Raw genomic sequence first — 23,896 nt, 5'->3', positions numbered from 1 at the left:
CTCAACAACTTTAGGACTGAAACTTTTACATTTTTACTGGGCAGACCCTCAATGTCATATGATGGCTGCTGTAGATCCTGTGAAACAAGATAGAGTATCTTCATCACCAGCCAGTTTCCCACCTTCCCACTAGAGGTAAACCACTGTTCTAATATCTATCACCATAGACTAATTTGCCCCTTCTAGAACCTCGTATGAATGGAATAACTTAGGATGCAACCTGTTATGAGTGGAACAGCTTTTGTGTCTGGCTTCTTTCATCCAACTTTTTTTTAGATCTATTCATATTATTATATTGCTGAGTTTTATTGCAATGTATGAATACATCATCATTTCTTTATCCATTGTCCTATTGATAGACATTTAGATTGCTGTCAGTTTTTGGCTGTTATGAATAAAACTGTTATGAACATTGATGTACAAGTCATTGTGTGGACTCATATGTCTTCATTTATATTGGTAGAAATGCAGAAGTGGAATTGCTGAGTCATAGGGCTGAGGTATGTTTAGTTTTATAATACACTGCCAAAGAGTCCTCTAAAGTGGCTGTACCATTTTACATAATGTAGTTATTCTTGATGACTGCATAATTTTGGAATTGATGCATCATCAATTATGTAATTGTTTCCACATTATTAGACATTTATTTTATACTGTTTTCAGTGTTGCTTTTCTAAAATAGGAAATGCTGCATTGAACACCTTCATATAAATAATATTTGACCTATTACTGGAATAGTTCTGCTATTGGAATATTTAATAGAGAAACTAGGGGTGGGATTACTGAGCACTGTCATGACTTTTTAATTTCTCAAAGGTCTGTACTAGTTTATTTTTTCAATTAATTAAAAAAATTGTTGCTAAGCCCTTTTGTTTTTATTGAGTTGTAACATAAATACAATAATGTGCATAGATCTTAAGTTTACAGCTTGATGAATTTTTACATATATAAAATACAACAGCTATGGCCCAGATGAAGAAATGGAACATTTTCAGCATCTTGGGAACCCTTCTGCTTCTTCCAGACTGTACTATGCCTCACAAAGGGAACTACTATTTTGACATTAATCCCATAAAATGATTGTACTTGTGTTTATACTTCATATAATTGGAATCATGTACTTTACAAGCCCTGGCTTTGACTTTCCTTTCCATTGACCTTTCCTGGGCAACCGACATTCTTCCTGTCTTCCAATATGGTAAAACATTCAGTGTAATAAGAGTAATCTTGACTCGCAGTATAGTTATTGAATCTGTGCTGTTTATTTATTTTCATATGTAAGATTTAAAATATAAAATAGAACTTTTATTCCAAGTCCAATCTTAATTTTTGATATTGATGGGGAAAACCTGAAGCGGATTTAACAAAAACAATGGTCACCATTTGTTGAGAAATGGATACTAGGTGCTATTTAAGGACTTTACATCCAAAATTTCATTTAATCTTTTTAATAATCCAAGAAAAAGATACAATCATACCCATTTTTCTGTATAAGAAATCTGAAGCTAAGAGATATAAAATTACCTTACTAAATCTTACAGGGTTAGTGCAACTGAAGAATGCATACTCAAGTGTGTCTGGCATCACCTGGATGTGTCTAACACCAATGCCCATAACTATACTAGAGACCAGACCTTTAAAATTACAAATGCTCAGTCAGCAGAGAAAAGTCTAAACAAGCATCAGAGGATGCTTGAACTGGCCCTGTTTTGCTCTGCTCTTTAATAAAAGCTGAAGGCAAGCTGCTAAAGATGAAGGGTGAAAAGCTGACTTGATGACAAATGTAATTGCCAGGCGTAGTTTTTTGCATCAGTTGCCCTCTTCAGTGATTATCAGCTTTATCAGCAAATTGAAACAGTAGGTACATATTAACATTGCAGACCACATTGCAGGCCATATTACTGCTAATCAGGGCCATTTTTTCATTAAAATTCAATTAAAACCCCAAGAATCAGTATACAAAATTGTATAGAATGTAATGAACAGAGCAGCCAATGTCTGAAAAACAGCATGGATTCATCAACTATACTGTGAGCCAAGACTACTCTTACAGTAAATATTTTACCATACTGGAGGACAGTAAGAATGTTTGTTACCCAGGAAAGGCCGATGGAAAGGTATTAATAAGTCAAAGCCAGGGCTTATCTCTGAAGACAGCTGGACACCATTTAACCCAAGTGATTTTCTAGTTCCAAATGAGAAAAAGGCATTAAATAGTATAATATACTAGAAATTGCAAATAGATTTTTACACTACAGAAACCAGATCCCAGTTAAAAGCTAGGTAAAAATGCATCAAAGAAACATCAAATTAGATATATTTGATAAAAATGCATACATCAGGGGCGGAGCAAGATGGCCGAATAGGAACAGCTCCAGTCTCCAACTCCCAGCGCGAGCGACACAGAAGACCGGTGATTTCTGCATTTTCAACTGAGGTACTGGGTTCATCTCACTGGGGAGTGCCGGACGATCGGTGCTGGTCAGCTGCTGCAGCCCGACCAGCGAGAGCTGAAGCAGGGCGAGGCATCGCCTCACCTGGGAAGCGCAAGGGGGAAGGGAATCCCTTTTCCTAGCCAGGGGAACTGAGACACACAACACCTGGAAAATCGGGTAACTCCCACCCCAATACTGCGCTTTAAGCAAACAGGCACACCAGGAGATCATATCCCACACCTGGCCGGGAGGGTCCCACACCCATGGAGCCTCCCTCAATGCTAGCACAGCAGTCTGTGATCTACCAGCAAGGCAGCTGCGAGGCTGGGGGAGGGGTGCCCGCCATTGCTGAGGCTTAAGTAGGTAAACAAAGCTGCTGGGAAGCTCGAACTGGGTGGAGCTCACAGCAGCTCAAGGAAAGCTGCCTGTCTCTGTAGACTCCACCTCTGGGGACAGGGCAATAACAAACACAGCCGAAACCTCTGCAGACGCAAACGACTCTGTCTGACAGCTTTGAAGAGAGCAGTGGATCTCCCAACACGGAGGTTGAGATCTGAGAAGGGACAGACTCCCTGCTCAAGTGGGTCCCTGACCCCTGAGTAGCCTAACTGGGAGACATCCCCCACTAGGGGCAGTCTGACACCCCACACCTCACAGGGTGGAGTACAGCCCTGAGAGGAAGCTTCCAAAGCAAGAATCAGACAGGTACACTCGCTGTTCAGAAATATTCTATCTTCTGCAGCCTCTGCTGCTGATACCCAGGCAAACAGGGTCTGGAGTGGACCTCAAGCAATCTCCAACAGACCTACAGCTGAGGGTCCTGACTGTTAGAAGGAAAACTATCAAACAGGAAGGACACCTACACCAAAACCCCATCAGTACATCACCATCATCAAAGACCAGAGGCAGATAAAACCACAAAGATGGGGAAAAAGCAGGGCAGAAAAGCTGGAAATTCAAAAAATAAGAGCGCATCTCCACCGGCAAAGGAGCGCAGCTCATCGCCAGCAACGGATCAAAGCTGGACGGAGAATGACTTTGACGAGATGAGAGAAGAAGGCTTCAGTCCATCAAATTTCTCAGAGCTAAAAGAGGAACTATGTACCCAGCGCAAAGAAACTAAAAATCTTGAAAAAAAAGTGGAAGAATTGATGGCTAGAGTAATTAATGCAGAGAAGGTCATAAACGAAATGAAAGAGATGAAAACCATGACACGAGAAATACGTGACAAATGCACAAGCTTCAGTAACCGACTCGATCAACTGGAAGAAAGAGTATCTGCGATTGAGGATCAAATGAATGAAATGAAGCGAGAAGAGAAACCAAAAGAAAAAAGAAGAAAAAGAAATGAACAAAGCCTGCAAGAAGTATGGGATTATGTAAAAAGACCAAATCTACGTCTGATTGGGGTGCCTGAAAGTGAGGGGGAAAATGGAACCAAGTTGGAAAACACTCTTCAGGATATCATCCAGGAGAACTTCCCCAACCCGGTAGGGCAGGCCAACATTCAAATCCAGGAAATACAGAGAATACCACAAAGATACTCCTCGAGAAGAGCAACTCCAAGACACATAATTGCCAGATTCACCAAAGTTGAAATGAAGGAAAAAATCTTAAGGGCAGCCAGAGAGAAAGGTCGGGTTACCCACAAAGGGAAGCCCATCAGACTAACAGCAGATCTCTCGGCAGAAACTCTCCAAGCCAGAAGAGAGTGGGGGCCAATATTCAACATTCTTAAAGAAAAGAATTTTCAACCCAGAATTTCATATCCAGCCAAACTAAGTTTCATAAGTGAAGGAGAAATAAAATCCTTTACAGATAAGCAAATGCTTAGAGATTTTGTCACCACTAGGCCTGCCTTACAAGAGACCCTGAAGGAAGCACTAAACATGGAAAGGAACAACCGGTACCAGCCATTGCAAAAACATGCCAAAATGTAAAGACCATCGAGGCTAGGAAGAAACTGCATCAACTAACGAGCAAAATAACCAGTTAATATCATAATGGCAGGATCAAGTTCACACATAACAATCTTAACCTTAAATGTAAATGGACTAAATGCTCCAATTAAAAGACACAGACTGGCAAACTGGATAAAGAGTCAAGACCCATCAGTCTGCTGTATTCAGGAGACCCATCTCACACGCAGAGACATACATAGGCTCAAAATAAAGGGATGGAGGAAGATTTACCAAGCAAATGGAGAACAAAAAAAAGCAGGGGTTGCAATACTAGTCTCTGATAAAACAGACTTTAAACCATCAAAGATCAAAAGAGACCAAGAAGGCCATTACATAATGGTAAAGGGATCAATTCAACAGGAAGAGCTAACTATCCTCAATATATATGCACCCAATACAGGAGCACCCAGATTCATCAAGCAAGTCCTTAGAGACTTACAAAGAGACTTAGACTCCCATACAATAATAATGGGAGACTTCAACACTCCACTGTCAACATTAGACAGATCAACGAGACAGAAAGTTAACAAGGATATCCAGGAATTGAACTCATCTCTGCAGCAAGCAGACCTAATAGACATCTATAGAACTCTCCACCCCAAATCAACAGAATATACATTCTTCTCAGCACCACATCGTACTTACTCCAAAATCGACCACGTAACTGGAAGTAAAGCACTCCTCAGCAAATGTACAAGAACAGAAATTATAACAAACTGTCTCTCAGACCACAGTGCAATCAAACTAGAACTCAGGACTAAGAAACTCAATCAAAACCGCTCAACTACATGGAAACTGAACAACCTGCTCCTGAATGACTACTGGGTACATAACGAAATGAAGGCAGAAATAAAGATGTTCTTTGAAACCAATGAGAACAAAGATACAACATACCAGAATCTCTGGGACACATTTAAAGCAGTGTGTAGAGGGAAATTTATAGCACTAAATGCCCACAAGAGAAAGCAGGAAAGATCTAAAATTGACACTCTAACATCACAATTAAAAGAACTAGAGAAGCAAGAGCAAACACATTTGAAAGCTAGCAGAAGGCAAGAAATAACTAAGATCAGAGCAGAACTGAAGGAGATAGAGACACAAAAAACCCTCCAAAAAATCAATGAATCCAGGAATTGGTTTTTTGAACAGATCAACAAAATTGACAGACCACTAGCAAGACTAATAAAGAAGAAAAGAGAGAAGAATCAAATCGACGCAATTAAAAATGATAAAGGGGATATCACCACCGACCCCACAGAAATACAAAGTACCATCAGAGAATACTATAAACACCTCTATGCAAATAAACTGGAAAATCTAGAAGAAATGGATAATTTCCTGGACACTTACACTCTTCCAAGACTAAACCAGGAAGAAGTTGAATCCCTGAATAGACCAATAGCAGGCTCTGAAATTGAGGCAATAATTAATAGCCTACCAACCAAAAAAAGTCCAGGACCAGATGGATTCACAGCTGAATTCTACCAGAGGTACAAGGAGGAGTTGGTACCATTCCTTCTGAAACTATTCCAATCAATAGAAAAAGAGGGAATCCTCCCTAACTCATTTTATGAGGCCAACATCATCCTGATACCAAAGCCTGGCAGAGACACAACAAAAAAACAGAATTTTAGACCAATATCCCTGATGAACATCGATGCAAAAATCCTCAATAAAATACTGGCAAACCGGATTCAGCAACACATCAAAAAGCTTATCCACCATGATCAAGTGGGCTTCATCCCTGGGATGCAAGGCTGGTTCAACATTCGCAAATCAATAAACATAATCCAGCATATAAACAGAACCAAAGACAAGAACCACATGATTATCTCAATTGATGCAGAAAAGGCTTTTGACAAAATTCAACAGCCCTTCATGCTAAAAACGCTCAATAAATTCGGTATTGATGGAACGTACCTCAAAATAATAAGAGCTATTTATGACAAACCCACAGCCAATATCATACTGAATGGGCAAAAACTGGAAAAATTCCCTTTGAAAACTGGCACAAGACAGGGATGCCCTCTCTCACCACTCCTATTCAACATAGTGTTGGAAGTTCTGGCTAGGGCAATTAGGCAAGAGAAAGAAATCAAGGGTATTCAGTTAGGAAAAGAAGAAGTCAAACTGTCCCTGTTTGCAGATGACATGATTGTATATTTAGAAAACCCCATTGTCTCAGCCCAAAATCTCCTTAAGCTGATAAGCAACTTCAGCAAAGTCTCAGGATACAAAATTAATGTGCAAAAATCACAAGCATTCTTATACACCAGTAACAGACAGAGAGCCAAATCAGGAATGAACTTCCATTCACAATTGCTTCAAAGAGAATAAAATACCTAGGAATCCAACTTACAAGGGATGTAAAGGACCTCTTCAAGGAGAACTACAAACCACTGCTCAGTGAAATCAAAGAGGACACAAACAAATGGAAGAACATACCATGCTCATGGATAGGAAGAATCAATATCGTGAAAATGGCCATACTGCCCAAGGCAATTTATAGATTCAATGCCATCCCCATCAAGCTACCAATGAATTTCTTCACAGAATTGGAAAAAACTGCTTTAAAGTTCATATGGAACCAAAAAAGAGCCCGCATCTCCAAGACAATCCTAAGTCAAAAGAACAAAGCTGGAGGCATCACGCTACCTGACTTCAAACTATACTACAAGGCTACAGTAACCAAACAGCATGGTACTGGTACCAAAACAGAGATATAACCAATGGAACAGAACAGAGTCCTCAGAAATAATACCACACATCTACAGCCATCTGATCTTTGACAAACCTGAGAGAAACAAGAAATGGGGAAAGGATTCCCTATTTAATAAATGGTGCTGGGAAAATTGGCTAGCCATAAGTAGAAAGCTGAAACTGGATCCTTTCCTTACTCCTTATACGAAAATTAATTCAAGATGATAGAGACTTAAATGTTAGACCTAATACCATAAAAATCCTAGAGGAAAACCTAGGTAGTACCATTCAGGACATAGGCATGGGCAAAGACTTCATGTCTAAAACACCAAAAGCAACGGCAGCAAAAGCCAAAATTGACAAATGGGATCTCATTAAATTAAAGAGCTTCTGCACAGCAAAAGAAACTACCATCAGAGTGAACAGGCAACCTACAGAATGGGAGAAAATTTTTGCAATCTACTCATCTGACAAAGGGCTAATATCCAGAACCTACAAAGAACTCAAACAAATTTACAAGAAAAAAACAAACAACCCCATCAAAAAGTGGGCAAAGGATATGAACAGACATTTCTCAAAAGAAGACATTCATACAGCCAACAGACACATGAAAAAATGCTCATCATCACTGGCCATCAGAGAAATGCAAATCAAAACTACAATGAGATACCATCTCATACCAGTTAGAATGGTGATCATTAAAAAGTCAGGAAACAACAGGTGCTGGAGAGGATGTGGAGAAATAGGAACACTTTTACACTGTTGGTGGGATTGTAAACTAGTTCAACCATTATGGAAAATAGTATGGCGATTCCTCAAGGATCTAGAACTAGATGTACCATATGACCCAGCCATCCCATTACTGGGTATATACCCAAAGGATTATAAATTATGCTGTTATAAAGACACATGCACACGTATGTTTATTGCAGCACTATTCACAATAGCAAAGACTTGGAATCAACCCAAATGTCCATCAGTGACAGATTGGATTAAGAAAATGTGGCACATATACACCATGGAATACTATGCAGCCATCAAAAAGGATGAGTTTGCGTCCTTTGTAGGGACATGGATGCAGCTGGAAACCATCATTCTTAGCAAACTATCACAAGAACAGAAAACCAAACACCACATGTTCTCACTCATAGGTGGGAACTGAACAATAAGATCACTTGGACTCAGGAAGGGGAACATCACACACAGGGGCCTATCATGGGCAGTGGGGAGGGGGGAGGGATTGCATTGGGAGTTATACCTGATGTAAATGATGAGTTGATGGGTGCAGCACACCAACATGGCACAAGTATACATATGTAACAAACCTGCACGTTATGCACATGTACCCTACAACTTAAAGTATAATAATAATAAATAAATTTAAAAAAAAAATGCATACATCAAAGAAACATCATCATCAAAAGAAAATGATTGAGCCAGTGCTCAAATAAAATTGCAGGTCTGTGTGACAGCTTCATTTGTAGAAATGGACATAGGAGTCCAACCTTTTTTTAACTATAAGTTCCCCTTTTTACAACTTAAAAAATTAGAGTATAAGGGAAGAAAAATTGTATGTGTATAAATTATTCATGTGTAAATCAATGAAGTTTCACAAAATTAACATACTCACGTATCTCCACCCGATCATATATAAGATATTTAGCGTGTTTCATAAGCCACTCATATGCCCTATCCCACTCCAAAAGTAACAACTATTCTTTCATTTTTAAGGACAACCATTCATAGTAACACAGGCTTCAAGTATACTGATGCTTTAGAAAAAAAATACTAAAATTGATTTTCAATCCCCAATTTTTGTTTTTTAGGAGCTGAACAAATGTCATAACGACTTAACAGAACAGAGCTACAGAAAGAGCTAACAGAACAGAGCTACTCAGCATCCAAGCAAAAAAAAAATTTTTTTTTCAATTGTTCAATAGAATTTTATGAATTTTATTTCATTTCATTCAGGTATTTTTAAGAGACTGATTTTTCTTTAAAGTTCTACTTTATCCATTTGACAGCAACACAACCAATTGCTGGTAAAAACAAGAAAATTAAGTCAGTTTTTCCAGTGTTTGTGTACAGTGATTTCCCTGATTTCTCCTTTTTAAAATCTCTCTGTGCCCAAAGGCACAACATCGTCAATTAGGGTTTAAGTAAATTGCTTCCCCTCAGTACAGTTTTTTAGTGTGAAACTAATCAGCCTAATTGAGATTGATTATTTGAACTTGGCCTTATCAACACCAAAATCAGATTAACTAGAATATTACCAGGCTGACAAATATTTATGACATTTTAACCCCAAATAAATGCAATCCTTGAAAATGCTTCTAAATCCTTTATACTGATTATAAATAAATAGCATGCCTTTGTGCCAAGGTCAGGCATTTTCCATAATTGGTCTGCAATTAGCTCCTTTTTTTTTTTTTTTTTTTTTTTTTTGCTATATATATATATATGGGTTAAGAGGATATTTTATAATGAATTTATGTTCCCCTCTCTATCCGCTGCCCTTCCATTTGAGATTGAAAAATTACTTTTCTTTTTCCCCCTCTACATAAATGTCACGCCAGCAGTTTCCTTCTGGACATTGGAAGGCTTTGTAAAAGTAACTGAAGGGATATAGACTATAAATCATGATTTTAAAAATTATTTTACATATATAAAATTTATATCTTTCTAAAAGCAGGTGGTTGAACAATTAACCTCTGCTTACACTTCTCCAAAGGTCTTAGCAAGCCCCAAAGGTGCCTGCAAGGCACTAGGAAGTGGGTACCGTAATGTTCTCAGCTATGGCAGTACACAGACACTCCCTCCCTCTCCTACATCTCACCCCTACCGTAAAACTATTTCTGGGGAAAATGGAGAGGGTTTGAGTTACTCAGATATTATTTTTAGATGACTTCTAAACAGGGATCAGTAAATCTGAGAAAGCGCTGCCACTTTTCATACAAACAAAACAACTCTGGCTTACAAAGAGTGTCGATGAAAAGTGTGAGGATCCCAAGGTTCTGAATCATTTAAGGAGACCTTGCAGTTTGACACTTGGTTTTACTTCTTAATTGCCTCTTCTGCTCCGTTTAACTTTACTCAACTAGACTTATAAATATTTAATCAGAACATGGCTGCCTGCTTAAAAAAGGAAAAAGAAACTCTGATACTGTTGGCCAAACATGACCTTGAGAAGACCAAGACACGTTTACAAGGTTGTTCTCATCCTAACTTGCATTTAATGAGAGAAACGAGTGCCATGACTGATTAGCAAAATGAAGTTATTAAAAACAATTGACCTAGGCTTAGGCATCCTGTAGAAAGAAATTGAAAAAAGAAAACAAAGAGAAAACTCGTAGTGTTCCCCTCCCCTCCCTCAAAGGAAAAAAAAAACAAAAACAAAAAACCCAGGAGGTTCATTTTTTTCATGATTTATTGAATTTTCTGAATTGCTAAAGCCATATGGTTGTATTTTAATGTTTATTTTTCTTTAAGCGTCTTCTCTAATGTTAGTTTATAGAATATTATAGTTGTGACTGGAGTATGTAAATGTAAATATATTTAGTAACAGTTTGGGTATGAAGGCTTTTAATATATAGCATTGAAATAAATTAAGATTTTGTTGTCTTTTATACTTTGTTTTGCTGCTGTATTTTTCAACGTATATACCAAATTTCAAAATGATCGTTGCAAGCTTTTTGGTATTTTAAAATTAATTAGTTGACTAACCAATTAATTAATTACTTAGTTAATGTGAAATTTGACGTACTAACTCCTCCCAGTTGGTTTCATACAACACACGCTCCCCATGCAGGCCTCTGGGCAGCATGGTTTCTGCACCCCTGGACTTGCTTCCTCTGTGTCTCATTGGGTATTTCTCAGGCACACAAAGTCTCCAGTTCTCAACTCTGAAAATGCACAAGCATCTTCTTCCCTCCCAATGCACAATGATCTGAGTCATCTTAATACACTAAGCTCTGAGTAAATTCCATTTGTCCCCTTTTAGTGGATTTAAAAGCATTGTTCAGTAACCCAGCTGATGTCCGCTACTAACACCATCTCTGTGGCCAACTATTCACTATATCTCAAGTCTTCCCTGAGACTTTCAATCAAATTCTCATACTGCTAGATTCGTTCACGATCATGTGCTTTCCTTTTTTTCTCTTTTCTTTGGAGGTGTTGTCTCTCTCCACATATATATATATATATATATATATATATATATATATATATATATATATATATGGAGAGACTATATATGTATATATGGAGAGACAAATATATATATTTGTTGTCTCTCTCCATATATACATATATATACACACACACACATATATTTGCTATGATCAGGATCATTTGCAAAACTTCCTCTTGACTCTGATTTTTGCTCCACAGACTTGCTAATCTTTCTTTTGAATGCTCACTAAATCCCAACTTCCTGAGCATTATACATTCTCTTTCCACCATATCCCTAGTGTCTAGACTAGTTCCTGGCACAGAGTTGGCATTTAGTAAACACTGAGGGGAGGGTTGTTTAGATGGGTGGATGAATAAAGGCAGCAGGGGTAACAGGCGTATTACCTGCTTTGTCCAAGGATTATATGACCCTTTCAAAGATATAAGCTCTCAGTTCATCACTTCTGTAGAGGATGATGAGCATCTACAGCAATCTTATCCTCAACCACCAATTCTATTGAGGACCATGAATCTATGGCCAGCATTTTATTTGATAGCTTGACCAGCACATTACACCAAGACAAAAATGTCCGTGCAATTGACTGGCATTGATTTAATTTAAGATTTCCTTATTTGAGAAGCAGGGGCCTCACCCCACCTCACCAACTTTCTTGCCTCAGTAAATTAGTCTCAAATAAAGATAAGCCTTCATTTCATATTCTTATCTTAATTAGCTTTCTATGTTTGAAATAATGTACAAGCAAGGACATATTTACTTTTCTGCAGCTTAGAACACTTATTTAAAAAATTTTTTATATTTATTGTAATTAAGACTAATGCAAGCTTTGTATACTTACTGTAATTAAGACGATTGAATGCCTTGTTTTCCAGTTATTCATACTTAAAATGGTAGCGTCTGCTTCCTTTCCACAGGAGACTGTTTCATTATTCCAAACTCATTTTCCTTAATTTGACTTTTCTGGGTTCCAAGAAAAGGGGGTTGCATTCTGCTTGACCACGTGTGTCAGGTGGGGATAAAGTGTAAAGCATGGGGTGCTCAAAGAAGAATAGGCCTTGAATTTTATTGGTCCATTCTGAATGGCTTTTGTCCTTCTCAGTGGACTCCAGGAGAAGATAATTGTTAGCATAACCACAGGCCAGAATGAGGATGATGTCATAGATAAAATGGGTGTGTTAGGTTGGTTTCCCCTAGAAGCAGAGCCTGAGATGGAGAGGTAACAGAGATTCTTAGAAAATGATTTATTGAGGAAGGGCTCAGGAAAATCTTGTAAGGGAAGAAGGGAAGCAAGACGTGTGTTCAATCCGAGGGGAGCTCTGGATCCTACGTTGTATCTCTGTATCTGTCTAGCCTTGAGGCGAGGCGACTGAGTTTTCATACCACAGGATTAGAGTCCTTGCATAACAGCTTTAGGGTGCATGGGGATAGTAGGGAACTGCCTACCACAGGAGAAGGTGACTCTTATCTCTCAAGGACAATCTTCTGGAGGCATTTTCAGGTTCCAGCTTTACTGCCAGCACCCACTGTTCTAGTGATTTAGTCAAGGCCCTGCCTAATCACCTTTGCTACAATGGAAAAGTCTTACGTTAAGAAAGAAGGAGAACATAGTTTGCACTCCTGAACTTTGGTTTCTGTGTGGTTGAAATGCAATTCACAATTTTACCCTTTTATTGAGATTTTTGAGTCTCTACTTTCTTTTGGTTGTTGGTGGTAGTCCAGGGAGGCTGAGCCTTGGAACATTTTTTAATTTTCCCAAGTCTGCTGCAAACGGTTTTGAATGAATATTCCAGTTGTCTGAGCCCTTGCTTCTCTTCCCCTCCCTAATTATTGATTCTTAACCACATTCTTGATAGCCAGGATTTTCAGTCCTACACAAATACTGTATTTCATGAATTCTAAGATATATCTTTTCATACCTTAACACCTCGGAAACTGGACTGTAGTATACCATAAAAATTGGCAATCTTTTTCTCCTTTTATTATTGGTTACATAAACAGGAGTGCCTCTTATGATCAACAGCTGTTTACATTTGATGATACAGTAAATTATACACACAACAGGCTTATATTGACTATTCTATACAAGTGGTGTTTAGTTATATATCTGTGTTTCTATGGTAAAATAGCTGAGGTAGAGATGAACTTTTAGAATGCAGTCCATGCTTAAGTACCAATGTATTTGAACTAGCACTCCATTGGATCAGTGGATGTATTGGATTCTGTGAATCATAATTTACTGAAAGGATTTTTTTTTTTAGACAGAGTCTCACTCCATTGCCCAGGCCGGAGTGCAGTGGCATGATCACAACTCACTGCACCCTTGACTACCTGAGCTTAAGTGATTCTCCCACCTCAGCCTCCCAAGTAACTGGGACAGAGTCACACACCACCACACACAGCTAATTTTTGCTACTTTTTATAGAGACTGGTTTTCTCCATGTTGCCCAGGCTGTTCTCGAACTCCTGGGCTCAAGCAATCCACCCACCTGAGCATCCCAAAGTGCTGGGATGACAGACAGGAGCCACCCTACAGGGCCTATTGAAATGATTTGATTTGTTAATATAGGTGAAAGTACCTTGGCCATCAGCACGTAGTAGGCCCTCAATACCTTTACTTGTTCTCTTTTTTTCCCTTATAAGTCTTAAGATGAATCTCCGGAACTCCACATGTAGGTTGACACCTTACTAATTTGTACAAATGAGAAGGAGGGCCTCACTGAATTAATAAAAATTATGGAAAAAATGAATTTTTGAAATTCAAGAACAAGTAACTGATACAAGGTTAATGAAGCATTACCTAGAAGTAGCCCTTAAGGGAGCAGCCTCAATAAATGGATAAGAATAATTTATAATTAGCCTTTTCTTTTTGCACCTCAAGAGTACTTAGGATGAGCTTATCTATAAGAAGCTTAGACATATCTGCTATTGCCTGTGATTTTATTTCTATATTTAATTTGTCTCAGGATAGTTTTCTTAGATATTGTGTAGCTAACAACATAGTCCCTGCCTAGGGACAATTTCATGATAATCAGAAACTTCCAGGTTAACAAATATTAGCTTACTTCTGACAGTGTTTATATAAATTGAGTTGTATGTCCATCTGACATTTGCAGAAGCCCTAGGCTATCCTTAACATTTCAGAAATCCTCAAAATGCAGATTTTGAGTAAAAGAAGCCAGACCCCAAAGACTACATACTGTATGGTCCTACTGATATGAAGTTGAAAAGAAATACAAGTTATTTATATCCATAGAAATTGGATAGCAGTTGCCTTTGGTCATGGAGTGGTTAGCTAAAATAGGGCAACACGGAATTTGGGGGGTGATGTTCCATATCTTGATTTGGATGATTGTTAAATGAGTTTGTATATTTGTTAAAGTTCTATGTGATACACATTTAACATTTGTGCATTTTACTGAAGGTAAATTGTACTTTAATAAAGTACTGTTTGTTAGAAAAAGGTACATAGGTTGTTACTCGAATCTTGGATCTAACTTTATGGAGGAGGTTAACACAGAAAAAAAAATCAGTTGGCCATGGTTAACTGGCAAAATAGATAGAAGTTTAGTATATAGATTTCTATGATATATCCAAACTCCAGTCTTTGTCCCACCACCTATTACAAATATAATATGCCTATTATTATGATGGAAATTGCAATAATAAAGACTCTAACTTAAAATTAACCAATGGGATATTCTGAAATTCCTAACATGAGACTCCAAAATAAACTGCTTTACTTCTGTTGGTTTTACTAAGAGCTTTCCAACAGTGCTGCTTCTGTAAGTTAAAAAGTTACGAAGAACCACTAACAGTTTTTCTTCAGGCAAAGTGCTAATGGCCCCTAAAGGGACTTTTCTTATCATTCTGTCACCTAACTGTGATTTTCTAAGTAGCTTTTTTTCTGGGCCTGCCAGGTTTGAGAAAATGCAATTCCTTCTTGACTAAAACATGAACTTTAAAGCATTCATGCTTTAAAAAAGAAACTACATTAAGTAGCCCGAGTCAGAATTTCTTATAATACAGAGATGCTTAAAGTGATGGTTCTGGCCCAAATATCAACTCCCTTTGCACATTATTGATCAGGAAATACCCAACAAGAAATCTGAAAACTAAGAATTCTCCAGGATTTAATACATGATGTCCTCATATTGCCCTAAAATGATGAAGCAAAATGACAGTATATGTAGGTCATAAAAAAATTTATTTTCACATGGGAATTTTGGGGAGAGAAGCAAGACATAAATACTACATAGTAATATTTGTATATCATTTTGGTGTGTTTCTCAAATAAGAGTATAGAGTTCTGTATTTGGTGCCTAATGCATCTCCTGCCTTTATTTACCTTGGGAAACTAGGCAATTATACAAAATGGAAGCAGTTATACAAAAATATTCTGATCCCTAAGAAGACCCCCTTCCTCAAATTGTCAATCACTATGGGGGAGAGAGAGCAGGCAGGATGAAGAGGGCTTTGTTGTGGGCGATATTCTGTGTTTTGTTTCGTTTTGTATTTTGTATCTCCTACTTCCTCATCCCCATCCTTGTTTATCATGTTCGCTACTACTCTTCTTTCTGATATCAGCTTAAAGTCCCTTCATCAGAGAAGTTTTTCCTTATCTTTTCCTCCCATAAATGTCTCCCAGCTCCATACTAAATGCACTCACACACATTGTCTACTACTCCTCTATAGTATTCACCACTATAGTAATGCCGTTCTTACTCTCCAGTCTATAAGCTACCGAGAAAGCAAGGATTGTGTCTATTTTTGCTTTGTTTCCAACCTCAGCAGGCATTTTGTCTGGCATGCTGTAGAACAGGAGTCCCCAACCTCTGGGCCATGGACCGCTACCAGTCTGTGGCCTGTTAGGAACCAGGCTGCACAGCAGGAGGTGAGCAGCAGGCAAGCAAGTGAAGCTTCATCTATATTTATAGCAGATCCCCCTTGCTCACATTACCACCTGAGCTCTGCCTCCTGTCACATCAGCTCCAGCATTAGATTCTCATAGGAGCAAGAACCCTACTGGAAATTTTGTATGCAAGGGATCTACATTGCATGTTCCTTATGAGAATCTAATGCCTGATGATCTGTCACTGTCTCCCATCACCCCCAGATGGGACCATCTAGTTGCAGGAAAACAAGCTCAGGGGTCCCACTGATTCTACATTATGGTGAGTTGTATAATTATTTAATTATAGAATACCATGTAATAATAATATAAAGTGCACAATAAATGCAATGCACTCAAATCATCCTGACACCATCAACCCTCCCAACCTGCTGCCCTGGTCCATGGAAAAATTGTCTTTCATGAAACCAGTCTCTGGTGCCAAAAGTGCTGGGGACTGCTGTTGTAGTAGATGCCCAGGTACAGGACAGATAAATTTATAGATAAACTAATGAACTAATGAAATCTTTCTCTGAAACTGACAATGTTCTGAACATAAACTGTGAGTTCATTAACTACTCTTTAGCGAAGAGTAGAAATGAATACTCGGTCTCCACTTGATATTTTCTCCCCAGTAGGGTTTTCTTTCTTCAGTCCTATCCTACATCCCACCTCTTTGAGAGGCTCCTTTGTGAGCTGTGAAAAAATTCTATAGTCCTAAACATATAGTATTGCTGAAGCTGAGAGAGAAAAGGTGACAATCAAACTCAGCATGTCGGGATTCACTACTCAATGTAGACAAGTAAGGCTGAGAAACAACTCCCAAATCTAAGAAGCATGAGAAAAGTTAATTTCTTTTTAAAGAAATTATCCTATTGGTCAGTTGCAGTGACTCACCCCTGTAATCCCAGCACTTTGGGAGGTTGAGGCAGGCAAATCACAGGTCAAGAGATCAAGACCATCCTGGCCAACATGGTGAAACCCAGTGTCTACTAAAAATACAAAAATTAGCTGGGTGTGGTGACGTGCACATGTAGTCCCAGCTACTCGGGAGGCTGAGGCAGGAGAATCACTTGAACCCAGGAGGTGGAGGTTGCAGTGAGCCAAGATAGCGCCACTGTACTCCATCCTGAAGACAGAGTGAGACCCTGTCTAAAAAATAAAAATAATTTAAAAAAATTATCTGATTTTATTTGTTTTTAAGATAGGGTCTTGCTCTGTCACCCAAACTGGAATTCAGTAGCAAGATCATAGCTCACTGTAATTGCAAACTCCTGGGCTCAAGTGATCCTCCAGCCTCCTAAGTCCTCCTAGGACTACAGACATACACCACAACACCATAAATAAAAATATATATTTTTAAATATATAATTTTAAATATATATTTTTAAATATATAATTTTAAATATATATTTTTAAATATACAATTTTTAAAATATATTTTTAAATATATAATTTAAAAATATACATTTTTAAATATTTAAAATATATACATTAAATATATATATTAATTTAAAAATATACATTTTTAAATATATATTTAAAAAGAATATATTTTGTAGATGGGGGGGTCTCACTATGTTGCTCAGCATGATCTCAAACTCCTGGCCTCAAGCAATCCTCCCACCTCAGCCTTCCAAAGCCCTGGGTTAATAGGCTTACTCACTGCACCTGGCCATGTAAGTTAATTTCTAAGACTATATTATAGTCTAAATGAGTTGAGAAGAAGGTGGTTCTTTTCTCACAGTCATTCAAGTGCCTGGACTCCTTCCATCTGGCCTGTCTGCTCTCTTCTAGGTCTTGCAATCTTCTGCATCCACTGGCAGTTGGGCTGGGACTAGGGATGGGGTCCACCACTTCCACTCACATTCCATTGACTAGGGATTAGGTGTATGTCCTGTAACTACAAGGGCAGCTAGGTAATGCAGCTCATTGTGTGCACAGGGCTCGTTGGGCCCTCTTTCTCCATTTCCCTTTACCCTGAATCAGACTAATCCCACTCATAGGAAGATAAACAATTTTTTTTTTTTTTGAGACAGAGTTTTCGTCTGTCACCAGGCTGGTGTGCAGTGGTGCGATCTTGGTTCACTGCAACCTCCGCCTCCTGGGTTCAAGCGATTCTCCTGCCTCAGCCTCCCAAGCAGCTGGGACTACAGGTGTGTGCCACCACACCCAGCTAAATTTTGTATTTTTAGTAGAGAGGGGGTTTCACCATGTTGGCCAAGATGGTCTTGATATCTTGACCTGATGATCCACCGGCCTCAGCCTCCCAAACTGCTAGGATTACAGGCGTGAGCCACCACGCCCAGCCAGGAAGATAAACTTTTAATGGCTGTCAAGCTTATGTGGCTCTGACTGATGACATCATTGTCTTATCAACCTGGTGTAGGATAAACATACCTGACAGCAATAACTTAAGCATACCCTTACAATGACCTTGTATGGCACCTGAATGTGTGTTCTGAACTAGGGAATCCAGGAGTAGCCAAGGCAGAGATTCGTTCTTTGTCCATGAGGAACATCTGAGCCCCTGTCCCATCCTATCCAGTCCTGTGGAACCCAGGCCGTACAGGGGATTGAGGCCCAGAGTTTTAGGTTACAATATGAAGGTTGCCAGGTGGAGGTTACTGGGGGAGGGTGGTAAGTGGAAATGCTATATAAAGTGCATGCTGTTTGCTAGCAGTTGCTGTTTTCCCGCCCAGCCCACTGCCACTGGGCTATGAGGTTATTATATCTAGCCTGCCACCACTGGACTCTCTCCCCTGTATGTGAGCCCCTAATAAAACCCCATGTCTTGTTTGCTGCCTCTGGGTCTCTTCTTTGGCTTCTTGAATCTTGTGCCTTCCTTATTGGGGTTAATAGGGGTTCAGCACAACACTCAGCAATTTCAAATGTAGACAACGCCTCTCAGAGCAACTACTTTTGTTTCGTATCGTTCTATGTTCCAATAAATTCTGTTTTGTTCCTGCATCTTGACTTTGCTCTAGGCTCATCATGCAGGCCTCCTCAGTGTCTAGCACTCTAGCTTGTGGGATGTCAGGAAGGGGATATCAGACACAAACACTTCTATACTGTTACTTGTGGCTCCCCGAATGCAACCCAATGTCATCTCTATATGTGGAATGCCCAACCCCTCTATTGTGGTGAATTTTTTCTGATCCTTCAAGAGTCAGCTCTAGCACCCACTCTGCTGTCCGGTGGTTAAACTTCTTATGAAATCTGGCATACACACAGTACACAGGACCTACCCCTCATATTGAGCATCTTACTTATTTGTCTGTAAACACTCTAAAAACTGTAAAGCTTGGAACTGTGTTGTACTTAGCTGCACAGCCATAAAAAGGGCACATAGGAAATCTTTGATGAATAGTTTTCTTGTTGAGTCAATACCCTTGTCACCTTGACTATGACTCAACTATATCTATCTTGCCAAAAACTTTAGTCAAAAACTCTTACAGGTGACTGACTAGTAGTACATAGTGTCAAAATGGAATATATGTATATATATTATATATATATGATGTTTGGACCATAATTTCTCACTTTCTGTAAAAACCTAAGATTCTAAAAGAAACCAAGCCATCCCAATGTTTGTAATTTGGCTAAATATGGCTGTGGCTATTTAGCATGTTAGGAAAATAAACTCAGAGACTTTAAACATTATTGTACTTACATGTATAAAAGGGAAACTATCTCTGATAGAGTAGGTTGTTATCCTGAAATGATCACTCATTTCTTTTCACTTCCATAGGAGATGACACTTCTCTGCTCCATTTATGTTGATCTTGGCCACGTGACTTGCTTTGACCTCATTGTGGGCAAAATAAATACAGGTTGAGCTTAACTATGTGACTGGCTTTGACCGATGTCATATTATCAGAAGCAATGAAGCAGAGGCTTGAAATGTACTGTCATGGTTGAATGTGTTCTCATGTGCTTGGGCCACTGCCAGGAGGGCCTGGGCTTAGAGGGGGCATGTGAGATGATGATATGGTTTGGCTGGGTCCCAGACCAAATCTCTTCTTGAATTGCAGCTCCCATAATTCCCATGTGTTGTCAGACATGTTGTCGGAGGGGCTTGATGGGAAGTAATTGAATCATGGGGGCGGGTCTTTCCTGTGCCGTTTTCACGTTAGTGAACAAGTCTCACAAGAGCTGAAGGTTTTATAATGGGAAGTTCCCCTCCACACGTCCCCTTGCCTGCTGCCATGTAAGATGTGACTTTGCTCCTCCTTTGCCTTCTGCCATGATTGTGTGGCCTCCCTAGCCATGTAGAATTGTGAGTCCATTAAACCTTTTTCCTTTATAAATTACCCAGTCTTGGGTATGTCTTTATTAGCAGCATGAGAACAGACTAATAAAGATGATGTGGAACAGAGCCACCTTAACTAACCTGCCCAGCTGAGCCAAATCTAGATAAGCACTCCCAGCTGCCCCAGCTGCAATGATAGATAGTTTTTAGTTTAAGCCACTGCACTTTGGGGTGTTTGTTATGCATTGATATTAAATGTGCACATTTCTTCTATGAACTTTTCTTTACATTATGCCTCCCTCAAAGCCATGCACAACCAGAGAATAAATTATTTCTGATCAAGGCACTAAACATGGAAATGACCCAGATTGTGGGAAGTACGAGATTGGGAAGGAGATTCTAATTAGCTACTCTCTGAGCTAGGAACGCAAGTTTCTAGACACAACAGGCATCAGTTTGAGTAACTGTATGGGATATAGGAAAGCCTGCACACACTAACACATTCACAGTGTCTATGTGATAGGAGGGAAAGCTCCAGGAAAGGTAAATGATTAGGGTGGAAATTTTTAATAATTGTATGCAACCTGAGTATATTTAGAGCCATAATTACAAATGTAATTTACTGTAATGGCATCTTCATGCTAACAACTATTAGTTTAATAAAACTGCTGTTATAATGAAGCAGATGCTACTACTGAAACAGCTCTATAATTGAAGGGCTATTATAGTCACTTTAGAACAGAAACGGCAAATAAGTGGTAGTGGGAAGCTGTTCCTCCAGGGCTGAATATATTGAAAATTCAAACACTTTCCATACAGCAATACTTTGTGCTTTGATTTTAACATTTTACCTTCCATGTTTTTGTTTGTTTTTGTTTCTTGTCTTTCTGTCATAAGCTAACCAATGTTAGTGGGCCCAAGTACATTTTAGTCTATGAAGGGGTGTCCTGCCCCTCCACACCTGTGGGCGTTTCTTGTTAGGTGGAAGAAGAGACTTGAGAAAAGAAATGAGACACAGAGACAAAATATAGAGAAAGAAAAAGTGGGCCCAGGGGACCGGCGCTCAGCATACAGAGGACCTGCGCTGGCAGCTGGCACGGGTCTCTGAGTTCCCTCAGTATTTATTGATCATTATCTTTACCATCTTAGAAAAGGGAAGTGGCAGGATAATAGGATCTTAGTAGGGAGAAGGTCAGCAGTAAGACATATGAATAAAGATCTCTGTGACATGAATAAGTTTAAGGAAAAGTGCTGTGCCTTGATATGCATATGTAAACGTCTCCATAAACCTTTTCAGTGCATAAAGAGCAGCATTGCCTCTAGTACGTCCCACCTTCAGCCCTAAGGCGGTTTTCTCCTTTCTCAGTAAACAGAACATACAATCAGGTTTTACACCAAGATGTTCCATTGCCCAGGGACGGGAAGAGACAGATGCTTTTCTCTATCTCAACTGCCAAGAGGCCTTCTTTCCTCTTATACTAGTCCTCCTCAGCACAGACCCTTCATGGGTGTCAGGCTGGGGGGCGATCAGGTCTTTCCCTTCCCACAAGGCCATATTTCAGACTATAACATGGGGAGAAACCTTGGACAATACCTAGCTTTCCTAGGCAGAGGTCCTGCGACCTTCCGCAGTGTATGTGTCCCTGGGTACTTGAGATTAAGACAATGGTGATGACTTTTAACCAGCAAGCTGCCTTCAGGCACTTGTTTAACAAAGCACACCCTGCACAGCCCCAAATCCCTTAAACCTTGAGTCACCACAGCACATGTCTTTTGCAAGGACAGGGTTGGGGGTAGGGTCACAGATTAACAGCATCTCAAATACAGAACAAAATGGAGTCTCTTATGTCTACTTCTTTCTATATAGACACAGTAACAGTCTGATCTCTCTTTCTTTTCCCCACAAATCTAAGACCTTATTACTAAAGATTAGTGTGTAGGCCAGTAGCATTACTATCACTTGGGTACTTATTGGAAACTCAGCACCTTAGCCTAACCCCTGAACTCCTGGAGATGAATATTAGTTTTAACAGAATCCTCAGGTGATTTGTGTGACTATTAAAGTTTCAGAAGCATTGGTCTTAGATATTAATTTTGAAAAATTACTTTACATGAACCAAAAATGGTAATATAAGAATATTCACCCATACATACATATAAGATATATCACGGAACTAGCAAAAATATACTGTTTTTGTTTTAACTTTTACCCACAATTTTCTTTGTTAGGGTAGAAAAGGTACTAAAAGAGAAATGAAACGGCTTTACTCTATGGGACACAGTATTGTTTAGGGATTGGGTTTCTTGTTTTATTATGGTAGATAATGTTTTTTCTTCTCAGCCTCTGAGTAGCTGGGACTACAGGTACACACCACCACGCCTTGCTAATTTTTTTTTTTTTTTTTTTTTTTGTAGAGATGGAGTTTTGCCATGTTGCCCAGGCTGGTTTCCTTTCTTCCTTTTTTTTTTTTTTTTTTTTTTTTGGAGACGGAGTCTCACTGTGTTGCCCAACCCAGGCTGGAGTGTAGTGGCCTAAACTCAGCTCACTACAACCTCTGCCTCCCAGGTACAAGTGGTTCTCTTGCCTCAGCCTCCCGAGTAGCTGGGACTACAGGCTCACGCCGCCACGCCCGGCTAATTTTTCTATTTTTAGTAGAGACAGGGTTTCGCCGTGTGACCCAGGCTGGTCTCGAACTCCTGAGCTCAGGCAATCTGCCTGCCTTGGCCTACCAAAAGTGTTAGAATTACAGTCGTGAGCCACTGCGCCCGGCCCACCCAGGCTGGTTTCAAACTCCTGGACTCAAGCAATTTGCCCACTCTGGCTTCCCAAAGTGCTGGAATTACATCTTTTTTCTTCTTAATGATAGGTTTAAAATGCTTTTTCTTCTTCTTCTTCTTCTTCTTTTTTTTTTTTTTTTTTTTGAGACAGGGGCTGTGTTGCCCAGACTGGAATGGGGTGGCTTGATCTTGGCTCACTGCAGCCTCAACCTGCTGGGCGCAAGCCATCTTCCCACCTTAGCCTCCTGGTAGCTGGGACTACAGGCACACATCACCATGCCCAGCTAATTATTTGTTGTTGTTGTTGTTTTTTTTTTTTTTTTTGAGACGGAGTCTCGCTCTGTCACCCAGGCTGCAGTGCAGTGGCCGGATCTCAGCTCACTGCAAGCTCCGCCTCCCGTGTTCACGCCATTCTCCTGCCTCAGCCTCCCGAGTAGCTGGGACTACAGGCGCCCGCCACCTCGCCCGGCTAGTTTTTTGTATTTTTTAGTAGAGACGGGGTTTCACCGTGTTAGCCAGGATGGTCTCGATCTCCTGACGTCGTGATCCACCCGTCTCGGCCTCCCAAAGTGCTGGGATTACAGGCTTGAGCCACCGCGCCCGGCTTTGTTGTTGTTTTTAAATATTTTTTGTAGAGACGGAGGTCTTGCTATTTTGCCCAGGCTGGTCTTGAACTCCTGAGTTCAAGCAATC

The 23,896-nt window shown here is 39.6% G+C and overlaps 1 protein-coding gene across 3 annotated transcripts in view; it reads right to left on the bottom strand.

The window, feature by feature from the left end:
• The window catches only part of LOC105481533 (phospholipase C beta 1), a 748,575-nt gene that overhangs the window by 356,051 nt on the left and 368,628 nt on the right, over positions 1-23,896 (bottom strand). The window contains exon 1 of one of the 3 annotated variants that reach the window (XM_071079653.1): positions 12,124-13,611. The exons of the other annotated variants lie outside the window; for them this stretch is intronic. Coding sequence (XP_070935754.1) covers positions 12,124-12,165 — 42 coding nt within the window. The 5' untranslated portion in view covers positions 12,166-13,611. Of the gene's footprint in view, positions 1-12,123; positions 13,612-23,896 lie in introns of those variants that run through there. 3 annotated transcript variants of the gene reach the window in all.

The sequence above is a fragment of the Macaca nemestrina genome, chromosome 15, assembly GCF_043159975.1.
Source record: "Macaca nemestrina isolate mMacNem1 chromosome 15, mMacNem.hap1, whole genome shotgun sequence".
Taxonomy (NCBI): Eukaryota; Metazoa; Chordata; class Mammalia; order Primates; family Cercopithecidae; genus Macaca; species Macaca nemestrina.
The sequence above is the reverse complement of the archived record's forward strand: the minus strand, read 5'-3'. Positions and strand labels throughout refer to the sequence as shown.